A 24,820-nucleotide genomic window follows, 5' to 3' on the forward strand; every position below is an offset into this window, starting at 1 on the left:
AGCCGTTTCCAATGAAAAATGGAATAAAGGGTGATGGGGAGCAGGCAGGAAAGTGGAATTGAGGCCAGGATAAGATCAACCACGAACTGCCTACTCCCCTCCTAATTCCTACATTCCAATCAATTGTATTGGCATAGCTCCATATGATACACTTTTGCTGTTTTCTAAAGATATTAACCAAAGACACACAGTTTCTATCACATATGCCAACATAAAATGATTATGAGATATCATTATTGATGGGTATTTTTGTGTTGACACTGCTGCCAAGTGGACAGTGATCACCTTGGTTGCATACATAGGGCCATATGACAATGACATCGCCTTCTTCTCTGTCAGCTAGTGTCTCCGAAGTGAGAGTGTTGATGTTGATGTCAAGTCACACAAGCAAGTATCCTTGAGGCTGAGTGTCGGGCACACACTAATCACGATGACAGCTGTCTTGATGCCTACAGTCAAGTGAAACAAGTTACAGCCAAGGTAGACAGTATGCATAATTGGCTGTACCCGAACTTTCATGACAGCAACTAACATGTATCAGTACCACAGAGGAGCTCTCTGATCAAAACATGTTGCCATTTTGTTATCACTGACTGCCTGAACAAATTATTAAGCTTGCCACCTACTCTTTATGCATCTAAATACCTTCCATATTGACAGCGAAGGTAAAATTCAGGAACATGAGGTGGAATTATATCAAAGAAAATGGAGGCTTGGAGGTAGCTCTGATTCACTCAATTCGTCACTCTGAAATTGTTACAAGTGATGTTGTCAAACTATTATCATATAATTGATGTCATCACAGGAGGAAAAAGAGAATTAAGAGCTTTGATGATTAGCCACTTTTCCTGAAAATCTTGCGGCATTCTGCACTGCTAAGGGGTTAAAGGTGTATATTTTGTTTAGCACATTTACCTGAAGAGGACGATAGTTCTTTATATTTGTGGGCACGGAAATCGCACTGTGCTTCTGGATATAATTGGTGCATAAGTAACGGAGTCTTTTAAGTGTTTTTCTAATGAAGGCCTTCCCAGTGATGCTGAGAAGTGAGACACCTGCTAACAATTAACACTTTACAAGTAACTGATTTATCTTGTTACCAAATTTCTGAAATCTTGCATCTGACCACACCTCCAGATCCATCATACCCATCAGTTTCAACTGTACCCATTTCTCCTTCAAATGTTCTCAGTCGCTCTTTCTTCTATGATCCCAAAACAGACAGTTCTTTTCTTAAATCCAGCTTCATCCCTTCACTGCCTCGATGAATGGAGCATGGCATCAGGCTCTGCTCCTGTCCATTCGGTGCCAGCCTGCTATATTGGTCAGAGATCTTCTCCCACACAGTGGACTCTTAATTCTTCAGAATTCTCAATTCACTTAGACTACTGCTGACTTCTTAACTGCAAGATTTCTTGTTGGAAGCTAACAGTGTGACATCTATCATCATAATTTTTCTATTCTATTTGCTCATTCCAACCTACCCTTCAGTACTCCATTCTCTCAGATCCAACCCACACATTGGGTAGATTTTGATGTCCTAACTGAGTCAGCTGGGAGCTGTGGATAGCTGTTAAACGGGTCCGGAAGCTCAGGTTGGTAAATTCATTTGCTTGGCTGACTCCTTGCAATTAAGTCAAGGAAGGGAAGAGTCCAGCCTGGTCTTACCATCCTGAGAGGGACTGAGGCCTGTCACTGCTATTCTAACAGCACCTAGGTAAGTGGGCAAATCACCAAGTATACCTTAGAAGATCTGCCAGATCCTTGGAGAGTTACTCGGACACACTTCATCCAATGGAAGGTTCTTTCAAAATGCAAGGGCTACCCCATGGAAAGGCAATACATTAAAATGAAACTTCCATCCACACCAAGGCCAGCTTTAATGGCCCAGGCCTACGTGCCCCACTTATGAGAGCTTCAAAGACCTACGGTTGCTCTGCATGCTGGGCCCTACTGCAGCACCGACAGTAGCCACTGGTCTTGGTAGCAGAGGTAGAACCGGAGAGCTATCAGGCTTGGATTGATTAGTAATTGTCAGAGGCAAGACATCCACTCCACACAAACCTAGCACACAAGCAATGACCAGGCAGGTGTACAGCTAGTAATGACCAAGGCAGGCTCATCACTCCAGCCAGTGGATGTGACCAGTACAGGACTATTAAATATAGCCCATTAGCACTTAACCCATTAATAGGTATGGTGCTATTTATTGAACTGACATCCAAGCTGTGGAGGCTGAACACTTCTCTGACACCATGTTCCATTATTCCAGGATTACAACCTGCCATAGGAGGTAGAGTCACAGTTTAAACACTTAATAATTTTCTCTCCACAGACTCCAACTTCAGCTACATCACACTGCACACTTCCCAGAATCCATAAATAGAACTGGCCTGGCTCACTCCAATTATGTCTTTACCCCATAAAACTGATGTATCCTATCTTAACCATATTTTTCCTCATCTTATCTGGTCATTTCCCAAATTCTCCACAATTTCAACAGTTTCCAGTCTTTTTAACAACATGAATATCTACCTCCACCCCACTGATTAGATCCTAATTGCAAACCTCCTTTGGTCTCTTACCTAAGACTCAAATTTGAAGGAAGAGAGAGGAAATACTGCAGGAGCAGGGGCCATAATATCTCATTCCTACCAAAACTCTGAGGAGGTCCAGAAGACTGGAAAATTGCAAACATGGTGTTCTTCTTTAAGAAAAGTTGTAAGGATAAGGCTACCAATTACAGACCAGTTGATTTAACCTCAACAATGGGGAAACTTCTAGAGGCAATTATTCAGTATAGAATTAAAAGTTACTTGAGAAAAGTTGGGTGGCTAAGAAGAGTCAGCGAGAATTTCTAAAGGGAAAATAATGTCTAACTAACCTGGAGTTTTTGAAGAGGTAAGAGAAAGACTCTGATGGTAAAACTGATGATGTGACGTACATGGACTTTCAGAAGCTGTTTGATACAACATCACAACAGATTTGTGAGGAAAAGGATAGCTCATGGAATAAAAGGTTCAGCAGTGACATGGATAGAAAATTGGCTTAGTGATAGGAATCAGGGTACAATGGTCAATAGGTGTTTTTCAGGCTGGTGAAAGTTTTGTAGTGGCACTCCCCGGGGTCATTATTGAGATATATTAACAATCTAGATTTTGGTGTGCAGGGGGCAATTTCAAAGTTTGCCTTTAACACAAAACTTGAAAGAACTGTAAACTGCAAAGGGAAAATGTAGAATTCCATAAGAACATAGACAAGTTGGTAGAGCGGATAGATGAGTGTTCCAATGCAGAGAAATGTGAGGTAATGTATTTTGATAGGAACAGCCCTAAAAGACAACATAAAATAGGGAGCACAATCCTAAGGGACTGCAGGATCAGAGGGGCCTGACTGTCTGTGTGCATAGATCATCGAACATGGCAGATCAGATAGAAAGCACGAAGTAAAGCACACAACATCCTCACTTTTATTAATCAGGGCATAAAGAACAAGAACAAGGTGGTAATGTGAAAATTTAAAATTACTTACCGGTAGCGGGCAGCGGTGTTTTTCTCTTTCACAGAAGGAGCGGGAGCAGCGGAGGTAGTGACGAGGACCAGAGGGGCAGCCAGGAAGGAAAGCAGTGAGTATAAATACACACCCTTCAACGCCAACGGCCATTTTGAGTGCGAGCAGCAGCGGAGGTAAGACGAACCCAGAAGACTGCAGCTAAGGTAAGGTTGCTTTTTAAAATTACTTACTGGTAGCGGGCAGCGGTGTTTTTCTCTTTCACAGAGGGAGCGGGAGCAGCGGAGGAAGTGATGAGGACCAGAGGGACAGCCGGGAAGGAAAGCAGTGACCATATATATCAGCAAGGCGGCTAAACCCGAGACTCTACAACTGTAGTGTCTCCCACCCGCCCTCCTCCTCTAACCTAGTTAATAAAGTAAGGGTCATTCTAAACTTTCTCTATTGAATACAACTTTGTTATTAATTTTGTAGCAACTTGAACTAAGCTTTCTACTTTAGTACTGAGTGGGTGTTCAGATAAGTGGGGTATGGATGCTAGGGCAGTTTCTTGCTCCTGCTGCAGAATGTGGCAGGTGGGAGACATGGCACACGTCTCCGCTGGCTACATCTGCGGGAAGTGCACCCAACTCCAGCTCCTTGAAAACCGTGTTAGGGAAATGGAGCTGGAGCTGGATGAACTACGGATTATTCGGGAGGCAGAGGGGGTAATGGAGAGGAGTTACCGGGAGTTGGTCACTCCTAAGGCTCAGGACAAGGATAGATGGGTTACAGTTAGGGGGAGGAAAGGGGACAGACAGACAGTGCAGAGATCCCCTGTGGGCATTCCTCTCAGCAATAAGTATAGAGTTTTGGATATTGCTGGGGGGGGGGGGGGGGGGGGGGGGGGGGATGACCTACCAGAGGAAAGCCATAGTAGTCAGTTCTCTGGCACTGAGCCTGACACTGTGGCAAAGAAGGGAAGGGGGCAGAATAGAAAAGTACTCGTGGGTAGGGGACACGATAGTTAGGGGAATCGACAGGAGATTTTGTGGTCAGGATCGGGATTCCTGGAAGGTATGTTTCCTCCCTGGTGCCAGGGTCCGGGACATCTCCGATCGGGTGTATAAGGTTCTAAAAGAGGAGGGCGAACAGCCAGAAATCGTGTTACATATTGGCACTAATGATATAGCCAGAAAAAGGATTGAGGATATAAAAAGTGATTTCAGGGAGTTAGGATGGAAACTGCAAAGCAGGACAAACAGAGTAGTGTTCTCTGGTTTACTTACCGGTGCCACGAGATAGCGAGCGCAGCTTAACACGTGGCTGCGCAGCTGGTGTAGGAGGGAAGGCTTCAGATATGTAGATAATTGGGATGCCTTCTGGGGAAGGTGGGACCTGTACAAGAAGGACGGGTTGCATCTGAACTGGAAGGGGACCAATGTCCTGGGTGGAAGGTTTGCTCGAGTAGTTCGAGAGGGTTTAAACCAGTATGGCAGGGGGGTGGGAACCTGAGCTGTATACCAGAGGTGAGAGTTGATGCAGGTGAGGCAATAGCAAGAGGTAGACCAGCTAGTGGGAAGGATTTTCCTGGGAAGGAACCAAGGGATCAGTTAAAATGTGTTTGCTTTAACACAAGGAGTATCAGGAATAAAAGTGATGAACTTAGAGCATGGATCAGTACCTGGTGCTATGATAATAAAATGTGAGGCTGGATGAACACAGCAGGCCAAGCAGCATCTCAGGAGCACAAAAGCTGACGTTTCGGGCCTGGACCCTTCATCAGAGAGGGGGATGGGGAGAGGAAACTGGAATAAATAGGGAGAGAGGGGGAGGCAGACCGAAGATGGAGAGTAAAGAAGATAGGTGGAGAGAATATAGGTGGGGAGGTAGGGAGGGGATAGGTCAGTCTAGGGAAGACGGACAGGTCAAGGAGGTGGGATGAGGTTAGTAGGTAGATGGGGGTTCGGCTTGGGGTGGGAGGAAGGGATGGGTGAGAGGAAGAACTGGTTAGGGAGGCAGAGGCAGGTTGGACTGGTTTTGGGATGCAGAGGGTGGGGGGGGGGGGGAAGAGCTGGGCTGGTTGTGTGGTGCAGTGGGGGGAGGGGACGAACTGGGCTGGTTTAGGGATGCAGTAGGGGAAGGGGAGATTTTGAAACTGGTGAAGTCCACATTGATACCATATGGCTGCAGGGTTCCCAGGCGGAATATGAGTTGCTGTTCCTGCAACCTTTGGGTGGCATCATTGTGGCACGGCAGGAGGCCCATGATGGACATGTCATCTAGAGAATGGGAGGGGGAGTGGAAATGGTTTGCGACTGGGAGGTGCAGTTGTTTGTTGCGAGCTGAGCGGAGGTGTTCTGCAAAGTGGTCTCCAAGCCTCCGCTTGGTTTCCCCAATGTAGAGGGAGCCGCACTGGGTACAGTGGATGCAGTATACCACGTTGGCAGATGTGCAGGTGAACCTCTGCTTAATGTGGAATGTCATCTTGGGGCCTGGGATAGGGGTGAGGGAGGAGGTGTGGGGGCAAGTGTAGCATTTCCTGCGGTTGCAGAGGAAGGTGCCGGGTGTGGTGGGGTTGGAGGGCAGTGTGGAGCGAACAAGGGAGTCACGGAGAGAGCGGTCTCTCCAGAAAGCAGACAGGGGTGGGGATGGAAAAATGTCCTGGGTGGTGGGGTCGGATTGTAAATGGCGAAAGTGTCGGAGGATGATGCGTTGTATCCGGAGGTTGGTAGGGTGGTATGTGAGAACGAGGGGGATCCTCTTAGGGCGGTTGTGGCGGGGGCGGGGTGTGAGGGATGTGTTGCGGGAAATACGGGAGACGCGGTCAAGGGCATTCTCCATCACTGTGGGGGGAAAGTTGTGGTCCTTAAAGAACTTGGACATCTGGGATGTGCGGGAGTGGAATGTCTTATCGTGGGAGCAGATGCGGCGGAGGCGGAGGAATTGGGAATAGGGGATGGAATTTTTGCAGGAGGGTGGGTGGGAGGAGGTGTATTCTAGGTAGCTGTGGGAGTCGGTGGGCTTGAAATGGACATCAGTTACAAGCTGGTTGCCTGAGATGGAGACTGAGAGGTCCAGGAAGGTGAGGGATGTGCTGGAGATGGCCCAGGTGAACTGAAAATTGGGGTGGAAGGTGTTGGTGAAGTGGATGAACTGTTCGAGCTCCTCTGGGGAGCAAGAGGCGGCGCCGATACACTCATCAACGTACCGGAGGAAGAGGTGGGGTTTGGGGCCTGTGTAGGTGCGGAAGAGGGACTGTTCCACGTAACCTACAAAGAGGCAGGCATAGCTGGGGCCCATGCGGGTGCCCATGGCCACCCCCTTAGTCTGTAGGAAGTGGGAGGAGTCAAAAGAGAAGTCGTTGAGGGTGAGGACGAGTTCAGCTAGGCGGATGAGAGTGTCGGTGGAGGGGGACTGGTCGGGTCTGCGGGACAGGAAGAAGCGGAGGGCCTTGAGGCCATGTGCATGCGGAATGCAGGTGTATAGGGACTGGACGTTCATGGTGAATATGAGGTGTTGGGGGCCAGGGAATTGGAAGTCCTGGAGGAGGTGGAGGGCGTGGGTGGTGTCACGGACGTAGGTGGGGAGTTCCTGGACCAAAAGGGAGAAAATGGAGTCCAGATAGGTGGAGATGAGTTCGGTGGGGCAGGAGCAGGCTGAGATGATGGGTCGACCAGGGCAGGCAGGTTTGTGGATTTTGGGAAGGAGATAGAAAGGGGCCGTGCGGGGTTGGGGAACAATGAGGTTGGAGGCTGTGGGTAGGAGGTCCCCTGAGGTGATGAGGTCGTGAATGGTGTTGGAGATGATGGTTTGGTGCTCGGGTGTGGGGTCATGATCGAGGGGGCGGTAGGAGGTGGTGTCGGAGAGTTGGCGTCTGGCCTCGGCTTCCATCCCCACCCCTGTCTACTTTCCGGAGAGACCACTCTCTCCGTGACTCCCTTGTTCGCTCCACACTGCCCTCCAACCCCACCACACCCGGCACCTTCCTTTGCAACCGCAGGAAATGCTACACTTGCCCCCACACCTCCTCCCTCACCCCATCCCAGGCCCCAAGATGACATTCCACATTAAGCAGAGGTTCACCTGCACATCTGCCAATGTGGTATACTGCATCCACTGTACCCGGTGCAGCTTCCTCTACATTGGGGAAACCAAGCGGAGGCTTGGAGACCACTTTGCAGAATACCTCCGCTCAGTTTGCAACAAACAACTGCACCTCCCAGTCGCAAACCATTTCCACTCCCCCTCCCATTCTCTAGATGACATGTCCATCATGGGCCTCCTGCACTGCCACAATGATGCCACCCGAAGGTTGCAGGAACAGCAACTCATATTCCGCCTGGGAACCCTGCAGCCGAATGGTATCAATGTGGACTTCACCAGTTTCAAAATCTCCCCTTCCCCTATTGCATCCCTGAACCAGCCCAGTTTGTCCCCTCCCCCCACTGCACCACACAACCAGCCCAGCTCTTCCCCTCCACCCACTGCATCCCAAAGCCAGTCCAACCTGTCTCTGCCTCCCTAACCGGTTCTTCCTCTCACCCATCCCTTCCTCCCACCCCAAGCCGCACCCCCATCTACCTACTAACCTCATCCCACCTCCTTGACCTGTCCGTCTTCCCTGGACTGACCTATCCCCTCCCTACCTCCCCACCTTTACTCTCTCCACCTATCTTCTTTACTCTCCATCTTCGGTCCGCCTCCCCCTCTCTCCCTATTTATTCCAGTTCCCACTCTCTGATGAAGGGTCCAGGCCCGAAACGTCAGCTTTTGTGCTCCTGAGATGCTGCTTGGCCTGTTGTGTTCATCCAGCCTCACATTTTATTATCTTGGAATTCTCCAGCATCTGCAGTTCCCATTATCCCTGGTGCTATGATGTTGTGGCCATAACAGAGACATGGGTTTCTCAGGGGCATGAATGGTTGCTGGATGTTCCAGGGTTTAGAGCATTTAAAAAGAATAGGGAGGGGGGGAAAAAGAGGAGGGGGTGTAGCACTACTAATCAGAGAGGGTATCACAGCTACAGAACCTTCCATTGTGAGCCTACCGAGTCAGTATGGGTGGAAATTAGGAACAGCAAGGGAGTAGTCACCTCGTTAGGGGTTTACTACAGGCACCCCAATAGCAGCAGGGAGATTGAAGAAAGCATAGGTCGGCAGATTTTGGAGAAGTGTGGACATAGTAGGGCTGTTGTAATGGGTGACTTTAACTTTCCCAATATTGATTGGAACCTCCTTCGAGCAGAAGATTTGAATGGAGCTGTTTTTGTAAGGTGTGTTCAGGAGGGTTTCCTAACTCAGTATGTTGACAGGCCGACGAGGGGAGAGGCCATTCTAGACTTGGTGCTCAGAAACGAGCCGGGGCAGGTATCAGATCTTGCGGTGGGAGAGCATTTTGGTGATAGTGACCATAACTGCCTCACATTCTACATAGCTATGGAGAAGGAAAGGATTCGGCAAAATGGGAGGATATTTAATTGGGGAAGAGGAAACTATGATGCAATTAGACATGAGTTAGGAAGCATGGACTGGGAGCAATTGTTCCATGGTAAAGGCACTATAGACATACGGAGACTGCTTAAGGAACAGTTGTTGCGAGTGATGAATAAATATGTCCCTCTGAGACAGGTAAGATAAAGGAACCTGGGATGATGAGAGCGGGGGAGCTTCTCGTCAAAAGGAAGAAGGTAGCTTACATAAGGTGGAGGAAGCTAGGGTCAAGCTCAGCTCTAGAGAATTACAGGCAGGCGAGGAAGGATTTCAAAAATGGTCTGAGGAGAGCCAAGAGGGGGCACGAGAAAGGCCCGGCAGAACGGATTAGGGAGAACACAAAGGCATTTTACACTTATGTGAGGAATAAGAGAATGGTCAAAGAAAGAGTAGGGCCGATCAGGGATAGCATAGGGAACTTGTGTGTGGAGTCTGAGGAGGTAGGGGAAGCCCTAAATGAGTTTTTTGCTTCTGTATTTACAAAAGAAATGAACTTTGTAGTGAATGAAACCTTTGAAGAGCAGGTGTGCATGCTGCAATGGATAGAGATAGAGGAAGCTGATGTGCTGAAAATTTTGTCAAACATTAAGATTGACAAGTCGCCAGGCCCAGACCAGATTTGTCCTCGGCTGCTTTGGGAAACGAGAAATGCAATTGCTTCGCCACTTGCGAAGATCTTTGTATCTTCGCTCTCCACTGGAGTGATACCTGAGGACTGGAGAGAGGCAAATGTAATTCCTCTCTTCAAGGAAGGATATAGGGAAATCCCCAGCAATTACAGACCAGTAAGTCACACGTCTGTCGTCTGCAAGGTTTTAGAAAGGATTCTGAGGGATAGGATTTATGACCATCTGGAAGAGCATGGCTTGATTAAATGCAGTCAACACGGCTTTGTGAGGGGCAGATCATGCCTCACAAACCTTATCGAGTTCTTTGAGAATGTGACTAGAAAAGTTGATGAGGGTCGAGCTGTGGATGTGGTGTATATGGACTTCAGCAAGGCATTTGATAAGGTTGCCCATGGTAGGCTCATTCAGAAGGTCAGGAGGAATGGAATACAGGGGAACTTAGCTGTCTGGATACAGAATTGGCTGGCCAACAGAAGACAGCAAGTGGTAGTAGAAGGAAAATATTCTGCCTGGAAGTCAGTGGTGAGTGGTGTTCCACAGGGCTCTGTCCTTGGGCCTCTACTATTTGAAATTTTTATTAATGACTTGGATGAGGGATTGAAGGATCAGTCAGCAAGTTTGCAGACGACACGAAGGTTGGAGGTGTCGTTGACAGTATAGAGGGCTGTTGGAGGCTGCAGCGGGACATTGACAGGATGCAGAGATGGGCCGAGAGGTGGCAGATGGAGTTCAACCTGGATAAATGCGAGGTGATGCATCTTGGAAGGTCGAATTTGAAAGCTGAGTATAGGATTAAGGATAGGATTCTTGGCAGCGTGGAGGAACAGAGGGATCTTGGTGTGCAGATACATAGATCCCTTAAAATGGCCACCCAAGTGGACAGGGTTGTTAAGAAAGCATATGGTGTCTTGGCTTTCATTAGCAGGGGGATTGAGTTTAAGAGTCGTGAGATCTTGTTGCAGCTCTATAAAACTTTGGTTAGACCGCACTTGGAATACTGCGTCCAGTTCTGGTCGCCCTATTATAGGAAAGATGTGGTTGCTTTGGAGAGGGTTCAGAGGTGGTTTACCAGGATGCTGCCTGGACTGAAGGGCTTATCTTATGAAGTGAGGTTGACTGAGCTCGGACTTTTTTCATTGGAGAAAAGGAGGAGGATAGGGGACCTAATTGAGGTATACAAGATAATGAGAGACATAGATAGAGTTGATAGCCAGAGACTATTTCCCAGGGCAGAAATGGCTAACACGAGGGGTCATAGTTTTAAGCTGGTTGGAGGAAAGTATAGAGGGGATGTCAGAGGCGGGTTCTTTACACAGAGAGGTGAGAGAGCATGGAATGCGTTGCCAGCAGTAGTTGTGGAACCAAGGTCATTGGGGACATTTAAGTGAGTGCTGGACATGCATATGGTCACAGAAATTTGAGGGTGCATACATGAGGATCGATGGTCAGCACAACACCGTGGGCTGAAGGGCCTGTGCTGTTCTCCGTTCTATGTTCTATGTTCTAGACACTTGTTAAACCTCAGCTGCAGTATTGTGTACAGTTGTGGGTATCATATTATGGAAAGGATGTGAACGCATTGGAGGGAGTGTGGAAGCAGTTTCCAAGAATGGTTTCAGGGATGAGGAACTTCAATTATGAGGGTCAGTTGAAGAGGTTGGGGCTGTTGTCCTTGGAGAAAAGGAGGTTAGGGGGAGATCTGACAGAGGTTTACAAAATCATGAGTGGGCTGGGTAGAGTTTCACAAAAGGAACAAGAATAAAAACAGCATAGGTTCAAAGAGACCTGCAACTGAAGCAAGGATGAAGCGAAGAAAATATGTTTTACCTCTGCAAAAAATAAATGGAATGCAGTGTCTGGATAGGTGACAGCCGCAGGTTCAATTCACGTATTCGAGAGGACTGTGGGCGTTTATTTGTGCAAGAGTATTGGAGAAAGGAAGACATGATTGGCAGTAGGTAATGATATTCACCTAATGATTGAATGCAAGCATGTTGGGCTGAACATTTTCCTGTGATTCTGTGACATTGCCCCTCAAGCAGAAAAAAAACCCAGCTTCTCCAACCTAATCTTGTAGTTAAAATTCTCATTCCTGAAAGTATTCTAGAAAATTTTCTTTACACCATCTTGAAAACCCTTACTTCAGCCCTAAAGTGCTGTGCCCTAAACTGGATGCGATACCCTAGTCGTGGTCTAACCAGAGTTTCATAAAAGTCAATATATTGGTTCCAGTCGATCCTGCTTATGAGATTAGTGTTATCAATTAGCTTTCCTCAGATTTGAAAGAGTTCGGTTGCTTGCTGAAATTTTCAAAAGATCTGATACTATCTTGAAAATAATATTAAAGAATGTACAAGTCTTAGGAGACCAAAATTCATAATCCAATGTGAAAGAATTAGCCACTTAAGCTCCTCTTCCATAACACAAAGCAAATGCTGCATTTAAGTGGATCCTTCTAAAACATCAGCAGTTAGGTTACAAATTCTACATTGTCTCACCGTTCTATTCATAATTACATAAACACTCATAGCAATGCTCCTGAAACTCCAAATGAAAGACAAGCCTTTCAGAAACAAAGCTCCAAAAGCTATATTTACGTCTGTATTGTCCAACGTCAAAACAAAAAAGGAGTTCTGCAAGCAAATCCAAGGATGCATGCTGAAAGAAGAGAGAGAGGAACAGGAGTAAAGAGAGAAATTTGAAAATAATCTTTCAATGGATGCTTTATTCCTAGATGAGGGAGTATGTGGGATGATGCTGACATAGTGACAATGTCACAACAGTAGTATTCCAGAGGCAGAGGTTAATGCTCTGGGGACATGGCAACTATTAGAATTTGAATTCTGTAAATAAAATTTGGAACATAAAGCTGGTCTCAATGAGGGGATCATTGAACTACCAACAATTGTTGTAAAAGCCCATCTAGTTCACAAGTGTCCTTAGGGAAGAAAATCTGTTAAAAGAGGTCTAATTATGCCAGCTTTGTTTTAATTACCAATGACCAACTCTCCAATAAATGTGAAAACAGGATCGACAAACTTAAAATGACTGAATTAAACAAGTGATCCAAGCAACAGCAGATAGATTTCAAAGTGAATAAAGTTAGGAGCTGGGAACAAGAAACAAATCTTTACAAGATGGTGTAATGATCATTACTGAATTTGGAAGAGCAGAAAACGAGTCATTTGTGACAAATAATTGAGATATACAGTCATTGTAAAAAATTTCAAGGATATTTGTGCAACTTAAAACATATTATTCTGACTTGGCATTGATTGTGATGCCTCACTGCATGAAACTGTCAGCAACCTATCTTCAGGATAACACTGATGTGAATTTAAGAACTCAGTATGAGGCAAAGGTTTAACTTTTCATTGTTAAATAGTAAAATTGATAGCAATATCTTTGACCATCTCCAATCTTCAAACTATGTGAAATAAAATATGAAAGCATATTGTCAAATTCCTTGCGTTTTACTTCATTCAAGATGCAATATAAATTTAACTTATTTAACATATATAGGGACTTAAATTGCACCCAAACAACCACGTTAGGGCTGGGCCATCTCATCCTCACTTCCTGTTCTAAATGGCACCCACAACCACTGAATCTGACAAGTACGATGCAAGACCAGCTTGAAGTATGTATCCCACACAACAGTTCAGTCTGGCTACATTCCACCAGGAGTTACACGGTTTCTTCTGCCCACCAAACTGCAAAAATGTCATAACTGTTAATGCATTCCTTCCACATTGAATGATCCTTATTTAATGTTCAGCAGAGTCTGTTCCTTGTATTATCAGCTGCCTTCAAACAAAGGTTTAAAAAAACATGCTATCTGTATAAGGTTCACTGATCCTACTTTTTGGAATCGATTCCAGAAGATCTTTACACGTAAATTTCAATACACAAAGGCCTTTTATTCAATTCAGCATGATATCTAATGCTAGTAAGCATTTAAAAAAAACTCCTACTAAAATTATAAACCATTATGAATCCAGGATTTAAAAACTAATGACTGCATTGCCTTTATTGAAAGTTTGTATTGGTATGTTGTTCCAAACTTGTTTATGTCATCTAATTGCACAGATTGAATTTCAACAAACCAATTACACATCATAGCTAATGTTATAATTCCGAGAAATCAACATCACAGCCTATTAATACAACATGCTACAAAAGCATACAACTCTTCTATGAAACTATTGTTAACTACATTGTTGATCAAAACTGAAGCAACTGTGATGTAATTTACTTACATTTATGAACAATTTGTTGGGATTTTCTCAGAATATTGCAATCTAATTTTGGTGATTAGTGTGCATTCAATGTCCTGTTAAATGTTTGCCTTTGCATAATTAATATGCTAAATATATAGTAAGTTCAGTATATATAGTTTATTGCAAGTTATTATTTTGTAGGCAAAACACAACATGTGCTTAACTTTAAAATATTCCTGTAGCTGCTAATTTACACAAGGTAAAGTTGCCATAGTCCTACTGCACCACAAGGGTGTGCTGTCATTAGAGAGAGATGACAGGTGGTTTAACTTGAGGGATCACCTCACCTCAGGCAAGGGGAGAGATTGAGAAGAAGACTCCTTCATGCCAATCTCAGCCAGATTAAATTATTTTTACAATATCTAAGTATGCGATGGGACATAATGATAATTCTGAAAGGAAGCAAAACAGGCAAAAATCTAAGTCCAGTACAGTCAATGGCTTCCTTGTATCTGCAACAAATGATAGTCCTCAAAGAATTCCAACAGATTGGTTGAACATGATTTCCCTTTCATGAATCCATGTTGACTCAGCCTGATTACCTTTAACTTATCTTGTACTGGAGACTGGAATAAAAAGAAATGAAAAAAATGGAGCTCTAATGAATCTAGCTCTTAGCAAACACACTCACTAGATACTCAGCAACCAATCAGCTCATAACTTTACTGTGATATCCCAACTTGATCTTTTTCAAACCTGGTTTGAAACCTGGAGCTGTAGCATTAGCAGTTCTCTGTTTACACCTTCTGTCCTGTCTTTCCTGCAATTCCACTCTCTCCCACGAGCATGTAGTCATGAACCATGCTCTCTGTTTATATCCTGGCCAGTCCCCAGTGTGTTTCCCTGTAAGGCAATTCTTTCAGTTGATTGTAGCTCTGAGCCTTACTCTCTGTTTAGACCCACTCTGTCCCTGGTGTGTTTCCTTGCAGGTGCATTTTTTAACTCTCTTCCAAGTAGACTTCAAAGCTCAAAAATCTTCTGTCAAATTTGCAAACTGCAATGAAACTCTTGGAATATTCTGAGATAGCAAAACTTTCTCTGTATCAGTGCCACAAAATAGAAATCAAAATCAACATCTGATGTAAAATATGGTTGATATATGAGCAATTAATGAGTATTAACTTGAAAAATTAAATCAGTGAAAAGTTTCAAGTTCGAAATGACACTTCTAAATACACCCAAGGGAACCACACCTGGTTCAGTCAACAAGAGAGTTAGTCATGTGTTAACTTTGTTTCTCTCTCCATAAATATTGGCAGACCTGCTGAGTTTCTCCAGCACCACTTGTTTTAATTTTAGATCTCCAGTATCTATAGTACTTTGCTTGTTTGATAACCTCAACTTAGTAATCAGTTTTTTTTCCAATATTTCAGCTCCTTAAGCAAAGTAACCTGCTGGAACAATGAACAGTCATGCTCTCATCCTGCTTAAAGAGGAGACTAGAGGATATGTGACAAATTATATTTCTCAATATTGGATTGATGATGAAATGTAAAGCACATGTGTGCCATTATTTCCTCAGTCAGGACACAGTTGACCAGGGCATGATCAAGATGGGAAAATTGCAATACAGTTCAATTCGTAGTCATGTAAAGAACATTATATTCATTAACATGTAAATGTTCCTAGCCACAAGTTCTTTCATCTAACTCAAATTCAAATGCACTTCAGTGACGGCAAGCAACTATTCAAATAACAAAACCTAAAGATGAATATTTGGAGTCTGAGTCACCCCTTTACAATTCCAAACCAATCACCTACATCAACAGCTCACCTGTAGCATCATCTGCAGCTGTCTCAGCACCCTTTACCAACGATCTTATGCCCCTCTCTGCCTTCTACATCGTCAATCTCCTTCATACACATATATTCTTTATTTTTATTGTGAATGGTCAAAGACTGCCATGTTTCAGGACACCCTCTTAAGTGCTCAATCTTTCTTGCTCCATGTCCACTTCAACTGAATGAGGAACAAGAGTTCTTATCTAAACACTTCAATATGTTGTTGTTCACATTCTAGGATGACCAGGAAGTGAACATATTAAATAATTTATGATTTTGGAGGTATACTCTCTGCTATAAGTCCAGTGGCATCCAAATTAAGTACATATACTGTCATTAATAATCATGAAACTACTGTCATGTTATCATTAACCCTTACCTCAATTTCATAGCTGGATTCTGAACCATCCAACATTAAGACTTTGCATTGCACAATCTTGACTTTTTTGGGAATTTTCAGAGGGGACCTTTTGCTTGTATCTTCATCTTTCTGAAGTTCTTCACCTTTGTCACTTTCCTCCTTTTTCTTTTCTGTTATCACATCTGCATTATTCACACTTGCATCTTTTTCCAACGATTCTACAATCGTCTCCTCTTTAACTGGCTGGAAAAGTAGATTTAAGTTTAATATATTTCAGTGATTACAAAATATGATTCATCTTTAAGTCAGTTAATTTCAAAATACCCGTTATTTAACAGTCACTATTTTATGCTTCAGAACTAAAATATTCATATTTTCTATTCCTGTGATTATACAGAGTCCACCAATTCCACTGTAAATCCTACTGGCAGCAAAACAGCAATCCAAGTTAATCCACAAAGTTTGCAATTGATATCAATTGATAATTTATTTTTATGATGAGGCAGAGAAGTGGGTTTTCTGACCATGCACCACCAATTGTACTATTACAATGTTACAAGTGACTAAGAGATTCTTACTGAATGCAATGTCACACAAATCCACATCTTACAATAGAAAGAAATTATTAGAGTTCTTGAGAGCAATGCCATATTTCAAGCATATAACATGTCAAAAAAATTAACAAATTTCTTTTTGTCACACTAGTTCCTGCAAGGAGAGTGCCAAAATCTGTTGCTCAAGCTCATGCTGCAGGGTAGATTTTGTTGAGCTCCAATATCTGGCAAATTCAGATGAGATCCTAATTTGTAACTTTAATTTGCTTTGTTTTCATTTCTATTTTAAGTGGATTCAAAATTTAATCACCTGAGCTACCTTCATACATTTTAGGCTAGTTTGTTCCCAATCTCCTCTGTAACTGCTTGTCTCTCATCTTTACTTTTCCTTTATTCATCCACAGGATGAAGGCATTGCTGGCTGGGCAGCATTTTATTGTCCATCCTAATGGTCCAGAGGGCATTTCAGAATCACTTTGCTATGGGTCTGGAGTCACGCGTAGGCCAGGCCAGGTAAGAACGGTAGTCTCCTTCCCTAATGGACATTAGTGAATAATTTGGGTTTTCCATCAAATCGACAATGAATTCATAGTCATCATTAGACACGTAATTCCAGTTATTTTGTGCTTGAAATCAAATTCCACAATCTGCTGTGACAGGATTCAGACCCCTTATCTGGGTTTCTGGATTAACAGGTCAGGGATAATACCACTAGGCCATTGCTTCCCCAGTAGGGTTCATCTGAAAGAATCTCTGATCTTTATCTGCTCAATCTTAATGCTCCCTTCAACCCTATTCACGCACTCAGTCTTGATCACTTCTATGTCTCTGTTCATTCCTCCACTCATGCTATCTACATCGATGGGGCCGATGTGGAGATGGTCGATAGTGTCATGTTCCGAGGGATGATGATCATCAACAATCTGTCCTGGTACACCCACACTGATCTGAAAATCAATAAAGCACAACAACACCTTCTCTTCCTCAGGAGGTTAAGGGAATTCAGCACATTGGTAAAGACTCTTACCAATTTTTATAGTTGCACTATAGAAAGCATTCTATCCAGATACATCACAACTTGGTAGGGTAACTGCTTTCTCCTGGACCGTAAGAAACTACATAAGGTGGTGTATGCAGGCCCCAGTTCATCATGCAAGCTGACCTTTGATCTACGGACTCTATCTGCGCTTCCTGTTGCGTGCTGGAAAGGCAGTCAACGTAATCAAAGACCCCTCCCACCCCAGTTATAATTTCTTCCAAACTCTTCCATCAGGCAGGAGATACAAAAGCTTAAACACACATATCAAGAATTCAAGTGTGTATTATTAGTTAATACCTATGATGTTGCACAAGGGGAGCCAGAACAAAGTTTATGGGTACGCTGTGGTGGAGGGGTGGGGAAAAGTGGCTGGTAAGACAAAACCAGTCACAAGCTGAAGGGGCTGATGTGGAACAAGAGGAGGAGTGGAGAGGGAGTAGCAGGAGATGAAGAATATGAAATACTCAGGCCCATTTTATGATGAGAGGAAGGAAAAGATGGGAAAGTTGGATAGGAAGTGATTCAAGAACAGCTTCTTCCCTGCTGTTATTAGACTTCTAACGGGTTCTCAAATTTCAAATTTAATGCTGACGTCATTTTTGTGCACCTTCTCTGCAGCAGTAACATTGTACTCCTCGCTCTGTTCTACTACCCTAATGTACTTTGTGTGGTATGGTCTTCACGTGCTGCATGCAAAACTAGCCACATGTGACAATAACAAATCAAATCACTGCACTTGTCTACCTGCTCTTCAATCTCACTGACTTTCGCTAACCCTTCATTCACCCTGCACAATTAGCAGCTTCACCCCAAACGTGAAAACCATTTGTTTTCTTTAAAACACAGATATGCAAGATATTTAGAATAGTGCATATAAAAACACCACAATCTAACTTTACTCTCAACTTTCCTATTGGGAAGAGGGGAAATCAGGGGTCAGGGTACTAAAATAATTTCCAACGAAATGGCAGAGTGTGTTCTGGCACCGAAAACTGAACAAAACCCTCATGGAAATAGAAAGAGGACAAGGTCCAGCTCAGCTGCCTCTTCCTATCAATAATGATAACTGGCTTCATGCCAGTGCCACCACACAGTTCAAGAAGCCATCACTATTTTCACTACTACTTCCTCTTGCTTCACCACTTCTACTTCACTTCCTATCCAACTTTCCCATCTTTTCCTTCCTCTCATCATAAAATGGGCCTGAGTATTTCATATTCTTCATCTCCTGCTACTCCCTCTCCACTCCTCCTCTTGTTCCACATCAGCCCCTTCAGCTTGTGACTGGTTTTGTCTTACCAGCCACTTTTCCCCACCCCTCCACCACAGCGTACCAATAAACTTTGTTCTGGCTCCCCTTATGCAACATCATAGGTATTAACTAATAATACACAAAAATAAACTTTAAGCACAAAGTATAAGTCCAGCAATGTATTGTAGAATGTTGATTGATCATCTTATACCGGTAAAGGTCCAAACCAACTTAATAATGAATTTTCAATTGATGATGATGGAAGATTCTTTGCTGGTGAAAGTAAGGACTTTACAAGAATTGGCATGATCCTTGGTGTCTAAAAGTTGTAAATTCTAATTTGCAGAGTCGGAAGTCTGCCACTGGGTCAACATTCTGGATCTGGGTGCCTCTGTATGCCAAAGACAACAATAGTTCATGCAGACAACTCACCAGCTACTTCAGGGCAATTAGTAATGAACCAGAAATGCTGACCTAGCCAGAGACACCCACACTCCATGAATTAACGAACAAAAATAACAATTGGGAAACAGGAATTCCTGCTTATAGTTGCACTATAAAAAGCATTCTATCCAGATATATCACGGTTTGGTCTGGTAACTGCTCTGCCCAGGACCCTAAAAAACTACAGAAAACTTATCCAAGGACAGCCACCAATTCGATTCGGACAATATCAAAATCTTGGGACAAGCAAAGCAGAGAGAGACATGTGAGTTCCTAGAAGCCTGATACTCCATGAAGAAAGCCATCAACAAACTCATAGAACTCGACTCCACATACTCTCCACTGCGAAGGAAAACCGGAAGTGAGGTAATCCAGCTCAAAGGACTCAAGTTTAAAAACCAGGCGGGCAAAAAGATACCAACACTTCATCGGAGGCCACATTGATGATGTTGCCCAGCAGGGTAATGAAACGTCAGCAGAACAACAAACAGCTCAACTGGGAGCTTCCCGCATCTAGGTTTCTAACCTCAGCCAAAGATGCTGCTATTTTAGTTGGTCTTTGAAGTATCTACAAGGTGTATCTGTGTCTCTCTCCAGAAAACAGTTCATTGAAAACTGACAACTTTATAACAAAGAATTCATTCAATGATGAGTAGATTATTTCTGTTCAGAAGTTCATGATTTGTGATTTAATCCTGCAATGTGATGATTGTGTTGATGGAGGTGCTCAAGCACTCATTTGTATTTTGTACAAGATCCATAATTCTGAAATAGAATCAAGTGCTGAAAAAACTTAGTAGGTCTGACAGCATCTGTAGACAGAGACACAGTGAGGGGGAGGGAGAGGCACGGCAAGGGGGCCAAACTCTTTCTCACCCTCAACAACTTCTCTTTCAATCCCTCCCACTTCCTACAAAGAGGTGGCCATGGGTACCCGGATGGGCTCAAGCTATGCCTGCCTCTTCATAGGTTACATGGAACAATTCCTCTTCTGTAACTACACTGGCGCTAAACCCAGCCTCTTCCCCCATTAAATTGATGACTGCATCGGCGTTGCCTCGTGCTTCCATGAGGAGCTTGAAGAGTTCGTCCACTTCACCAACACCTTCCACGCCAACCTTAAGTTCACCTGGACCATCTCTAATACCCCTCTCTCCTTCCTGGACCTCTGTCTCCTTCTCTGGCATCCACCTGGAAACCAATATCCATTTCAACATCACCGACTCCCACAGCTACCTAGAATACACCTCCTCCCACCCATCGTCCCGCAAAAATTCCATCACCTATTCCTAATTCCTTCTCGTCCACCGCATCTGCTCCCAGCATTAGGTATTCCACTCCCGTACATCTCAGATGTCCTTGTTTTCAAGGACCGCAACTTCCCCCCCTCAGTGGTTGAGAATGCCTTCGACCGTGTCACCCGCATTTCCCGCAACTCATCCCACACACCCCCTCCCCGCAATAACAACCAAAAGAGAATCCCCCTCATCCTCACGTGCCACCCCACCAACCTCCGGATACAATGCGTCATCCTCCGACACTTCTGCCACCTGCAATCCGACCCCATGACCAAAGACCCATCCACCCTTATTTGCTTTCCGGAGGGACCACTCTCTCCATGACTCCCTTGTCCACTCCACAGTCCCATCCAGCCCCACTAAACCTGGCACTTTTCCCTGCAACCGCAGGTAGTGCTACATCTGCCCCTGCCCCTGCACCTCACCCCTCATCCCCATCCCAGACCCCAAGACGACTTTGCACATCAAGCAGATGTTCACCTGCACATCTGCTAACGTGGCATGCCAAATCCGCTATTTCCGTTGTGGCCTCCTCTACATCGGGGAAACCAAGCGGAGGCTTGGGGACCGCTGTGCAGAACATCTGCGCTCAGTTCGCACTAAACAACTGCACCTCCCAGTTGCGAACCATTTCAACTCCAATTCCCATTCCTCAGACATGTCCATTCTGGGCCTTCTGCAGTGCCACAACAATGCTATCCAAAGGTTGCAAGAACAGCTATTCATTTTCCGCTTGGGAACACTGCAGCCAAATGGTATCAATGTTGACTTCACAAGCTTCAAAATCTCCCCTCCCCCTACCGCATCCCATAACTGGGGAAAAGGAAACTATGACACTATCAGGCAGGAGTTGGGAAGTACAGATTGGGAGCAATTGCTCCACAGAAAGGGCACAACAGACATGTGGGGGCTGTTTAACAAGCAGTTGTTGCGAGTGATGCATAAATTTGTTCCTGAGACAGGTAAGAAGGGGTAAGATTAAGGAGCCTTGGATGATGAGAACAGAGGTGCTTCTCGTCAAAAAGAAAAAGGCAGCTTACGTAAGGTGGAGGAAGCAAGGGTCTAGCACAGCTTTACAGGATTACAGGCTTGCTCGAAAGGAGCTCAAAAGTGAACTGAGGGCGGCCAGGAGGGGGCGCGATAAAGGCTTGGCAGGAAGCATTAGGGAGAACCCGAAGACATTTTACTCATACATGAGGAATTACAGAATGATCAGGAAGAAGGTAGGGCTGATCAAGGATAGTGTAGGGAACTTGTGCGTGGAGTCTCAGCAGATAGGGGAAGCCCTAAATGAGTTTTTTGCTTCGGTTTTTATTAAGGAAAGGGACCTTGTTGTGAATGATAACTTTGAGGAGCAGGAAAACAGGCTTGAACAGATCAAGATTGAGGAAGTTGATGTGCTGGAAATTTTGGCAAACATTAAGATTGATAAGTCCCCAGGATCAGACCAGATTTATCCCAGGTTGCTCCAGGAAGCGAGAAAGGAGGTTGCTAAGCCTCTGGCAAAGATTTATGCTTCCTCACTCTCCAGGGGAGTCGTACCGAAGGATTGGAGGGAGGCAAATGTTGTTCCTCTTTTCAAGAAAGGGAATAGGGAAATCCCTGGAAATTACAGACCAGTCAGTCTTACGTCTGTGATCAGCAAGGTTTTGGAAAGAATTCTGACGGATAGGATTTATGACTATTTGGAAAAGCATAGAGTGATTAAAGGGAGTCAGCATGGCTTTGTGAGGGGCAGGTCATACCTTACAAATCTTATTGAATTCTTTGAGGAGGTCATGAGATAGGTTGACGAGGGTCAAGCAGTGGATGTTGTGTACATGGACTTCAGCAAGGCATTTGATAAGGTTCCCCATGGCAGGCTCATTCATAAAGTCAGGAGGTATGGGATACAGGGTGATTTGGCTGTCTGGATTCAGAATTGGTTGGCTGACAGGAAGCAGAGAGAGCGGTTGTAGATGGTACGTATTCTGCCTGGAGGTCAGTGCTGAGTGGTGTCCCGCAGGGCTCTGTTGTTGGGCCTCGGCTCTTTGTAGTTTTTATAAATGACTTGAATGAGGAGGTTGAGGGGTGGGTTAGTATGTTTGCTAATGACACAAAGGCTGGAGGTGCTGTATTTGTATCAAGGGCTATTGCAGACTTCAGCGAGACTTTGACAGTATGCAGAGCTGGGCTGAGAAACGGCAGATGGAGTTCAACCTGGATAAATGCAAAATGATGCACTTTGGAAGGTCGAATTTAAATGCTGAATATAGGGTTAAAGGTAGGATTCTCGGCAGTGGGATCTTGGTGTTCAAGTGCATAGCTCCCTCAAAGTTGCCACCCAAGTGGACAAGGTTATTAAGAAAGCATATGGTGTTTTGGCTTTCATTAACAGGGGGATCGAGTTTAAGAGCCGCGAGGTTATGCTGCAGCTCCACAAAACCCTGGTGAGACCACACTTGGAATATTGTGTCCAGTTCTGGTCGCCCTATTATAGGAAAGATGTGGAGGCTTTGGAGAGGGTGCAAAGGAGCTTTACCAGGATGCTGCCTGGACTGGGGGGTTTGTCTCACGAGGAGAGGTTGACTGAGCTCAGACTTTTCCCTCTGGAGAGAAGGAGGAAGAGAGGTGGCCTGATCGATGTGTACAAGGTAATGAGAGGCATGGATAGAGTCGATAGCCAGAGACTTTTCCCCAGGGCAGGACTGACTGCCACAAGGAGTCATAGTTTTAAGGTGTTAGGAGGAAGGTATAGAGGAGATGTCAGAGGGAGGTTCTTCACCCAGAAAGTTGTGAGCGCATGGAATAGTTTACCAGTGGTAGTCGTGGAAGCAGAGTCATTAGTGACATTTAAGCAACTGCTGGACATGCACATGGACAGCAGTGAATTGGGCTATTTTGCAGTTTTGGTATCTGCCAGTAGTCCTTATCTGGGAAAAAGTCTACCTTTGAAGTCGGTCCTATTTAGTCAATGGCTAAAAAGAAAAGCCTTGAGACTTCAGATAAATCTGTCAACAAAGCATTAATTTTTGATCCAAAGAGGTATTATGCCTTCAAAAGATGATAAAACAGGTATGCCTGGGCACAAGATTTAATTATACAGCTACAAGTTAAGGCAACCAATACTGAGAAAAAAAATAGAATTCTCTGATTTGGGGGATAACTTGAAACATGAAAATATTTCAAATCCTCAGTTTCTCATCATGAATATTCATTTTTTGTATGATGTTGATAGCCAATCAAAGACATAAGTGGGAAATTGTGTGTGGAACCTGTGGAGATTGGAGAGGTGCTGAATGATTATTTCTCATCTGTTTTCACTGAGGAACAGGAGAATATTGTAGAGGAGATTACTGAGTTACGGGCTACTAGAATTGAAAGGATTAAGGTTAGAAAGGAGGAGGTGTTATCAATTCTAGAAGGTGTGAAGGTAGGTAAATCCCCTGGGCCAGATGGGATTTTTCTGAGGATTGTCTGGGAAGCTAGGGAGGTGGTGGCAGAGCCTTTGGCCTTGATCCTTGAGCCCTCGTTGTATACAAGTTTAGTACCAGAGGACTGGAGGATTGCAAATGTTGTGCCCTTGTTCAAGAAGGGCAGTAAGGATGACCCAGGTAATTATAGACCTGTGAGCCTTACGTCTGTTGTAGGAAAAATTTTGGAAAGGATTATGAGAGATAGGATTTATAATCATCTAGCAAGCAACAATTTAATTGGAGATAGTCAGCATGGATTCGTCAAGGGCAGGTTGTGTCTCACAAACCTCAGTTTTTTGAGAAGGTGACCAAGCATGTGGATGAGAGAAGGGCAGTTGACGTAGTGTACATGGACTTCAGTAAAGCCTTTGGTAAGGTTCCACATGGTAGGTTATTGGAGAAAATACAGAGGCACGGGATTGAGGAAGATTGAGCAGTTTGGATTAAAAACTGGCTTTCTGTAAGATGGCAACGAGTGGTGGTTGATGGAAAATATTCAGCCTGGAGTCCGGTTACCAGTGGTGTGCCTCAAGGATCTGTTTTGGGACCACTGCTGTTTGTCATTTTTATAAATGACTTGGACGCAGGCATAAAAGTGGATGAGTTAGTAAGTTTGCAGATGACACTAAAGTCGGTGGAGAGGTGGACAGTGTGGAAGAATGTTGCAGGTTGCAGGGAGACTTGGATAAACTGCAGAATTGGGCTGAAAGGTGGCAAATGGAGTTTAATATAGATAAATGTGAGG

General features: G+C 44.4%; 1 protein-coding gene across 19 annotated transcripts in view; it reads right to left on the reverse strand.

Annotated features, from left to right (window-relative positions):
* epb41l2 (erythrocyte membrane protein band 4.1 like 2) overlaps positions 1-24,820 on the reverse strand; it is a 188,328-nt gene that overhangs the window by 70,837 nt on the left and 92,671 nt on the right. For all 19 annotated transcript variants that reach the window (XM_048530477.2, XM_048530479.2, XM_048530478.2 and 16 more), the window contains one exon: positions 16,052-16,276. In XM_048530477.2, coding sequence (XP_048386434.1) covers positions 16,052-16,276 — 225 coding nt within the window. The remainder of the gene's footprint in view (positions 1-16,051; positions 16,277-24,820) is intronic.

This window comes from Stegostoma tigrinum, chromosome 4, assembly GCF_030684315.1.
Source record: "Stegostoma tigrinum isolate sSteTig4 chromosome 4, sSteTig4.hap1, whole genome shotgun sequence".
Lineage (NCBI taxonomy): Eukaryota > Metazoa > Chordata > Chondrichthyes > Orectolobiformes > Stegostomatidae > Stegostoma > Stegostoma tigrinum.